The 9068-nt window shown below is 35.4% G+C and overlaps 1 protein-coding gene across 5 annotated transcripts in view; it reads left to right on the top strand.

Annotated features, from left to right (window-relative positions):
* The window catches only part of Smarca1 (SNF2 related chromatin remodeling ATPase 1), a 79648-nt gene extending 73556 nt beyond the window's left edge, over positions 1–6092 (top strand). For 2 of the 5 annotated variants that reach the window (XM_021722360.3, XM_013356061.4), the window contains 2 exons: positions 4170–4280; positions 5361–6092. In XM_021722360.3, the coding sequence (XP_021578035.1) occupies positions 4170–4280; positions 5361–5432 (183 nt within the window). In that variant the 3' untranslated portion in view covers positions 5433–6092. Of the gene's footprint in view, positions 1–4169; positions 4312–5291 lie in introns of all 5 variants that reach the window. The other 3 variants (XM_021722361.3, XM_021722362.3, XM_021722363.3) reach the window with 3 other exon arrangements.
* Positions 6093–9068: the final 2976 nt, after the last annotated feature.

The following is a 9068-nucleotide window of genomic DNA, read 5'->3' on the forward strand; positions in this document are numbered from 1 at the left end:
TATCTCAGATATTGTGACATGACCTATGCTAGGAAGGTGACATCCATACTGGTTCGTACCTTGATGCCTTCCTTTAGAATTAGATTATTTTTCTTTGTCTGGAATAGTTAGTGACAGATCAAAAGGAATGAAGGTAAGAATTTATTATATAGTCTATTTTTAATCATTTTGAGATATTCTACTTCCCTGCATATGAGACTGTCTCAAAGTATTAGTTTTTTCCTTGAATCATTCATATAAACCATGAATATGTATTTAAATATATCTGCAGACATGGGTGACTATTACTTATTGAGAATAATAACAGCCAGAGGGTGTAGCTTAATGATTCAAGAATTACCTTCATATAAAGACTCTATCTAGTCTCCCTAGAAACCAATGATCAAATCTCATTAGGCTCAATTTAGCCCTTTATATAATAGATAAATTGAATAACATGCTGTTTAATTTGTATGTGTATTATTGAATGAAACTATGAAGAATATTTGGTTTGCATATTAAAGAAATCACCATTGTTTTGGTAAGTAAGGAAAATTTCAGTGTGATTTTTTTCCCCCTAAATTACTTAACCTTGGGTAGTTGGGGATGCACAAAAACTTGAACATTCCTGTGTTATGTAAGATTGTCTTAAATTGATGAACAGTACTTTGCTAATGAATATTTTTTTTCTGATTTGATTTTTGGCCTCTTTGGGGACTTGAATTAGAAAGTAGAAAATGCTTGAATAGTTGGTAAAGTTTCTGAATGTAACATTTCCTATGTTGTATGCTATTTTCTGCTTTTTATTTGGAAAGATAAAAAACTATACTTTAAAAAAATCATATGCCAAAATTTGAAAAATATAGCTTAGTATAAAAGAAATGTAAAGATAAAGGGAAGATCAGTAATGTCAAAGAAGGAGATCGAGAGGCAGAGTGAAGGGATGAGTAAGGAGAGGTAGTGCAGAATGAATTCTTTAAAAGTCATGATATGGCTGGTTGCAGTGATGCATGCCTGTAGTCCCAGTGCCTTGGGAGACTGAGGCAGGAGGATCGTGAGTTCAAAGCCAGCTTTAGCAAAATTGAGGTGCTAAGCAACTCAGTGAGATCCTGTCTCTAACTAAAATACAAAATAGGGCTGGGGATGTGGTTTAGCAGTCAAGTGCCCCCGAGTTAAATCCCTGGTAACCCCCCCCACCCACACACAAAAGAATCATGATATGTGTATATATAAATATGCCACAGGGAATTTCACCTTTATGCATAAGTAAAAAAAAAACAATCAAATATATATAGACAAGCAAAAGGAAGGCTAGTAGCGTAGAGGAAGGAGAGTGGGAGAGGGGAGAGAGTATGGGAGGGAAAATGGGGGATCATGAACTGAAATCAAATTCCATGCAATATGAGCATGTTGGGATGAACCCAACTCCTAACTTAACTATAAAGCTCTAATTTAAAACAAAACAAAACAACAACAACAACAACAACACAGAAGTTGCCGGTTCAGCTCCTTGAGAGGCTGAGGCAAGAGGATTGCTTGAGGCTAGTACTTCCAGGCTAGCTAGTTCCAGGCTAGCCTGTGCAAAGAAGCAAGACCCTTTCTCCTTTAAAAAAATCAGAACATAGTGGCACACCATTTGTAATCCCAGTGACTCAGGAAGCTAAAGAAGGAGGATTGCATATTAGAGGCCAGCCTGGCAACTTAGTGAGACCCTGTCTCAAAAATGAAAAGGGCTGGGGATATAGCTCAATGGTAGAGTGCCCCTGTGTTCAACCTTCAGTACTGTAAAAAAATTACCTGTAGTCCTACTTTCAGAGATAGCTACTGTTAACTACTAGTCACATTGTTGTTAGTATTCTGTGTATTGTTTCCCAAAACTCAGTTAGCTCCTGGTGTTCCCTATAAACACTACTCTAAACATGATTCTGAAATCTTTGTTTATATCTGGTATTTCCTAGAATAAGGTTCTAAGAACGCAACTGTTATGTCAGAGACTAAAAAATTTTAAGAATATTTCTTTGATATTTCCAACTTGCTTTCTAGATAGGTAGTGTATTAGTCTGCTCATGCTGCCATAACAGATTATCACAGATTAGGTGGCTTAAGCAATAGAAGATTGTTCTCTCACAGTTATGAAGACTGGAAATCCAAGATCAATGTGCCAGCAGAGTTGGTTTTTGGTGAGGCCTCTCTTCCTGGCTTGCAGATGGCTACCTTATGCACATGGCTCTTTCTCTGAGTGTGGAAGGGGTGGGGGAGGGGGAAAGAGAAATAGACAGATATCTGATGTCTCTTGATCTTCTTTTAAAGACATTAGTCCTATTGGGTAAGTGCCTGCCCTTTTAATCTCATTTAAGCTTGTTCAACTTCTTAAAGATCCCATCTGTAGATATAGTCACATTGAGGGTTAGGGCTTTAACAGATGAATTTGGAGGAGACACAGAACCCTCCATAACAGGTGGTAACATTGACATTCAACATTAGTGAATGAGAGTTCACATTTTACCATCTTACTGCCAGCACCAAATATGTACACTGTGTGTGTGTGTGTGTGTGTGTGTGTGTGTGTGTGTGCGCGTGCGCCCGAGTCCATAAGCACGCACATATCATTGCTAATTTGATAGAAATTGCATTTTTCAGCTTTGCATTTCTTTGATCCTTAGTTTCAGTGAAACATTTAAAAAAATGTTGGAACATTTTTGTGAGATTTCTATTCATATACTTTGACCATATTTTTTGTTGTTGAAGTTACTTGCCCATAAAAAATACATTTTCATTTGAGTATGAATTATTTTGAATTTTTTCAGATATTTTTTCTTACACAGAAAAAGAATCATATTTTAAAATGTTATTTATTATTTGGTATGAACCATTATTTACCTTTAAAATATAGCACAGTATACAGGGTTAATAATATATGAATTTCCATAATAATGAATCATATGTTTAATGCTCACAATACATTCATGAAAACTTTTATAGTTGAGATGCATTGATTTGCTGGCAGTGCAATATAGGAAGTGGCAAGGTTAATGCAAAAATCTTTTCAGGTATTATTTACTCTGAATTAGTAAATATAGCAGTGTTTCCTGAAATATACTCCCCAGAACTCTGATCCTCCAGGATGTCTGATGAGAAGACAGTTCTGTTGGTTAAGTAGCTTTGGGAACTGCTGCATCCAATGTCCCCTTCATAGTGACTCATGGTGCACATCAGGAACTGAAAGGCTCTAAGAAACCCTGTAGTAAAGAAATTTGTTCTGAGTGTTTCCCAAACTTATTTTGACCATAGAATATATCCCCCTACTTTAGTTTTTTGTTTATGTGATTTACATTAACTTTTTATTTTGAAATATTTATAAATTCACAAGAAATTATAATTTGTCATGCATTCTTCACCTTCTTCCTCCAGTGATACCATCTTGCATAACTATAGTAGTATTTATTACATGACAACTAGGAAATTGCCATTAGAATAATCCACAGAGCTTATCCAGAATTCATCAGTTATACATGTATTTGTTGGTGTATGTATGTTTCAGTGAAGTTTTACTATGAATGGATTTGTGTAACCACCAGCGCCACAGTACTCCATTATGTTCTCTATAGTCATGCCCACTCCCCCTCCACTAACTTTTGACAATGAATCTCTCATATCCATTTGTATAATTTTGTCATTTTAAGAATGTTATGTAGGGCTGGGGTTGTGGCTTAGTGGTAAAGCGTTTGACTGGCACATGTGAGGAGCTGGGTTTGATTTTCAGTACCACATAAAAATGAATAAATAAAGGTATTGTGTCTATCTACAACTAAAAATGTATTTTTTTAAAAATAATGTTATATAAATGGAGTAATGCTATATATAATCTTTTGAGGTTGATTTTTTTTCACTTAGTATCTTTGCTTGAGGTTTATTCAGGTGAATTTATATATCCATAGTTCTTTCCTTTTTATTGGTGAGTAGTGTTCCACCGTGTGAATGTACCATAGTTTGTTTAACTAATCATCTATGAAATGATATTTACTTCCACCCCTATGTTGGGTGGAATCTATTAATATTCTGTGTGAATATTGTTCTGAAAAAATGCTAGATTAAAAATTGTTTCCATAGAAATGATTCAATTAAAGAATTGTCTCCTTTTTAAAGATCATCACTACTTAACGGAAATAAAGCATATTATTATTTTTTAGGAATTCCAGAGACGCTGTAACACTCTGATTTCATTGATTGAGAAAGAAAATATGGAAATTGAGGAAAGAGAGAGAGCAGAAAAGAAGAAACGGGCTACTAAAACTCCAATGGTAAAATTTTCAGCATTTTCCTAACTTATAGGTAGATCCCATTTTTTTACATAATTAAAATGCCTATATTATGTTTAATGCCAAAATGATACATATTATAAAAACTGTTTTTATGAAATGCTAATTTGTTTTGGACAGAAAAAGAATTATACCACAACCAAATGTTTACTATTTGTTTTTAGAAAATATGGTTAGGAAAACCCTAGTAACAGGTCTGAGTATTTAAAAAATTCCTCATGAATCTAACTAGAAGCAAAATGCTAGTAAAATCCTTTGGATTGAGACTAGGCTGTTTTTGGGGTAGGAGGAGGGTATAGGAGGGTTGGGATGGTAATAAAGTTGAAACTGGGAGTTCTGATTTGATCAAATGGAACCATGAGTGCAAATGAGATTTTTGAGCAGATAAAGCTTTACTTGGTACTAAGTTAACTGTTGGATAATAAGATAACTTGATTTTAATCCAGTCAGGTTGACTTGTATATCTATAATTTAAAATATTCTTTAGTGGATCATATTATTTGAGTGTGCTTAAGTAAATTCCATATTTCATCAAATCTAAGATGCCTTCCATTGTAAGACACAGCATTAGTTTACATATCACTAAGAAAAAATGCTGCCAAGTATAGTTTGTCATCAGTTGTAATATGCATCCTGATTTCAGAGATGCAAAAATGTGAAAGTAATGTGCATCATAGAAGATATGAAATATGGTGTGTTAAAATCTATTGTGAATTTTTTAAAAATAGTATTCATAAATAAAATTTTGCCCAGAAATTTTAAGTATTAAGTAGTTCTTTAAGATAAGAGTACATTTATAATACCATGTGTAAGTAGATACTTGATGACTATTTTTGATGGATATCATGTCTTTTCATAAAAAAGAAACATCTTTGAAGGTTATTTTACCTTTGGGTTATATAGTTTGTTGGGCTATATAGAACATGAACTGTGAGTATAACATTGAAGTGAATATTCATGTTAAAATTTTTTTTTAATGCATTTACATCCTAGATTTAACATTGTTGGGCCATTTAAAAATGTGCATATTGGAGCAGAACATTAAATCTGTTTCCATTTTAGTCACAGAAAAGAAAAGCAGAGTCAGCTACTGAGAGCTCTGGAAAGAAGGATGTCAAGAAGGTGAAATCCTAAAGCCTAGAAATAAAGTTTTAAATGGGAAACTGCTATTTTCTTGTTCTCATCTTCAAATGCTAATTGCCAGTTCCAGTGTATTCATGGTACTCTAAGAAAAATTTCATTGGTTTTGATTTCTTGCATATTTTATATATTTTACAATGCTTTCTACCTGAAATGTGTAGCTTTATATTTTATGCATTCTAGTATTTTTGTGTACTGTATTTTGTGCATTTCATGTCTTCATCAAAATCCTCTCAGTCCTTGTTTTTTTGAAGCTTGTGCTGAGGTTTTAGCTTTTCTATGTTTTATATGCCGCTGCTTTGAAAGAGAACCTAGATTCTATAGTTGTATTATTGTTGTTTCATACTTTAAATTTATATGGCTGTGGAAAATGAATTAAAATGATTTGAGGAGAAAGACTTTTTCACTTCTTTGTTGCTTTCTTTTCTATTGAGTCTGGGCTTGTATGTGTTACTGCATACTGTGATTAGCATAATAATTGTTTCTTTGAGGTCATCTAAATATTTTTTTTTCCTAAAGGAATAAAGGGTGAGAAAAGAAAAATATTAAAAAACCTAATATTTGATACTGTGCTTGCTGTCAGTATGCATTACATTTAAATTATTCTCTAAATATTCAAGTGGGAAAATATAATAAAGAAATGTCTATAAGAAATTTAATTATTTCCTGTTTTTTGTGCAGTACAAAGCAGTTGTGTTTATTCAATTGTATTGCTCACTACTATGTATTTGGTCAAAAGCTAAAGCTTTGCTTGCTGACTTGTGCATCATCTTCTGTCCCATAGAGCCAGTTCACAGGAGTCTGGGTGTAACATGTAGATATATTAACAAATAAATCAAAAGTATGAAATAAGTACTATGCATCACATAAGAAGGGCAGCTGTATTCATTAGGAATACAGTTATGCTTGGGTACCAATCTCAATGTGTCATAGGATTTACAAACTGAGAGTTGTTAATTTCTTGTTCACACTACATATCCCATGCAGGTCAGAGAGATGTGGAATGGGAGGGGTTTACTCTACCTAGTCATTCAAGGTTCCAGACTGGCTAATGCTCTGCTGTTTTGTAGCTGTTCCACTTTTCAGCTGCCACTATGGGAAATAAATGAGAGACTAGATAATGTCATGTAGGCTCTTCAGTGCCTCAGCCCAGAAGTGTCACATGTCACATCCTCTTATATTTCATTGCCCCCAAATTAGCCACATGGTCCTGTGTACCTGCAAGAAGGCTGACAAATGTAGGTGAACAAATGGAATGTTTTACATTACTGCACTCACTACGCTGCTCCTTGGCTCCAAAGTCTAATCAAACGCTCTTAGTGCTGGGGATATAGCTATCTGATAGAGAGCTCTTAAGTCCCAAATCAAATTTTAGAATTTCCTGCTCAGTGAGAGGAAAACTACCATCAGTAACCTGAGCTGGAGACAATGATACCTATGAGAGTTTTGCTGGTACCCCCAAGTTCTGTGCATTAGAAAACAACCCACTGATGGCCTGGACTGTGATCAATCAGTTTGGCCTTTCTTTTCCCAGGGAGGAATAAAGATAGAGAGTGGGAGCAGGCACAGTTTTAGGGTCTTTGAACACTTTGGTGGAAATTTAACTTTACTTCTTGTTCTTTCTCTGTTAACCCAAAGTGGTTAATAGCTGAACTGTATGTGACTGTCTACCTTAAAGGAGGAAATATACAGGTAAGTTCTTCCAGCCTTTTCATTGGGTCCATTTCCCTGATCCATGCATTGGTTCTTATGAGCCTTCCTTGTACCAAAGAGATGTGAAATTCACACCCCGCCCAAGGCTGTTAATGAATGCTTGTGATATCATCCTTAGAAACTTAGGAAATGGTTTTACTCTGGAATCGAATTAAAGATCACACTATATATTTGGCAAAAAATTAACCACCTACCCTGTTTCTCATCTTGAAGGATATAGAGCTACATCATTGAACCTAGCTACCAAGAAGACTCATACAATGATCACCAGATGATAAGAGCCCAAATAATACCATGTTGGAGATACAAAATTCCCTAAGTCTGAATATGAGATCCCCCTTATTGTCAAATTTTCACAGAGGAATTAAACTCCCAAAAGTTCCAGCAAAGAAATTTCATTTCAAACAAGAAGCCTAGATTGACAGGGTAGTATCCTTAGGTCTGGCTGCCATGTTGGGGAGAGAGACTAGGGGAAGCAGAAGAGAGTAAAAGTACAATGATCCTGCCTACCAGCAAAAACAGTCCAATGGTTGTACTGGAATCTGACCTAATCTGATTACTTTTTGGAAGAATGTGCAAGGAGGAATGTTGAGTATAGGAACAGGGACACTGAGGGATTTACTTTCACTCAAAGCCTCTATGTGTTGAAGATCAGAGATGAACAGGTTTCCCAGTAATCCTAGGGCTTCTGGAGCGGCCCTCATAAAATATCTGCCTTGGTTGACTTGATCCTTTGAGACTTTACAGTTAAAAGAAGTTACGGATCTAGAATCTTCGCAGGTATCCTATTTATTATGTTTTTTTTGTTTGAAAATCCTCTGTTCAATTGGTGAAATTACCCACTGTCACTAAAATAAAGTGATGTTTCCCATAATTACTGGCAAAGGTCACCACTGTGGTCCATTGTCCCTCCTCCGTTGTGTGGTAGCCAATGAAGTAGTTAAGTTATCCAGGTCAGTGTCAAGGCCTATGGTTAATGCTGATGTCCACATTGGTTTCTCTCTAGCCAGGTGTCCTTACCAGCTCCTGAAATCAAGTTGCCATCAATTTCAAACTTCTATGATTATTTCATCCCATGTCTTCTTCATTTATTCTAAATAAACTATCCTACCCAATAGACAAGGGGTAAAATTTTCCTGTGGTTCAAATATTATGTAGCAAATGCTGTCTGTTGTGTGCCCTATCCTTTGGCCTTATCATTTCTGTGCACACCAGCTGATTTTTAACCATTGGTATCTCTTTGAGGCTTCTGCAGAAGGCCTGAAAGACTTCTCTGACCTCTGCTTGATAGGGTATAAGAGCTGGGAGTTAACACCTCTGGGAATGGCTCTCATCTAAAAACAGTTGGGAATTGGTATGCATGTGCCCCAGCTTTCACTCCTTGAGAAAAGTAACTAAGGTACATGATTTATATGGTTCCCCAGAGTTCATGTGATTGAACTCCAGTTACCCACAAGAGTAGATATCTGAATAATATAGTCATTATTGGCTTCTTTCCTTTTCCTGTATCATTTCCTACTCCCCAGTAGGTGTTTCCTGAGGTTAATTCTTAAACTATTCACATTAGAATCTTTGTCTCAGCCTCTGTTTCTGGTGAAATCCAAATTAAGACACTCACCCTTGTATGCATAGCTCTTTGTAGCCCTTAGTTAATTTCTAAAATGATATAGAGTATTTGAAGAATAGCATATCATTAATCTGTTCTTAGAAGATCTACCTCTCTATGAAGAGTTAGTACTGTGCTTAAATAGGATATTCTGCACTAGTACAAAGTACTAGGTTCTGGTTTATCTCCATTAACAAAATTTTCTCATACTACCAATAGCTTATGTGTATTAGAAATTCTCCTGCAGAGATTACAAGGTTCCCAAATGTGTGTTAAGGCCAAACCTTGTTCCCAGACTATGTTCTCAGTGC

This window comes from Ictidomys tridecemlineatus, chromosome X (assembly GCF_052094955.1).
Source record: "Ictidomys tridecemlineatus isolate mIctTri1 chromosome X, mIctTri1.hap1, whole genome shotgun sequence".
Lineage (NCBI taxonomy): Eukaryota > Metazoa > Chordata > Mammalia > Rodentia > Sciuridae > Ictidomys > Ictidomys tridecemlineatus.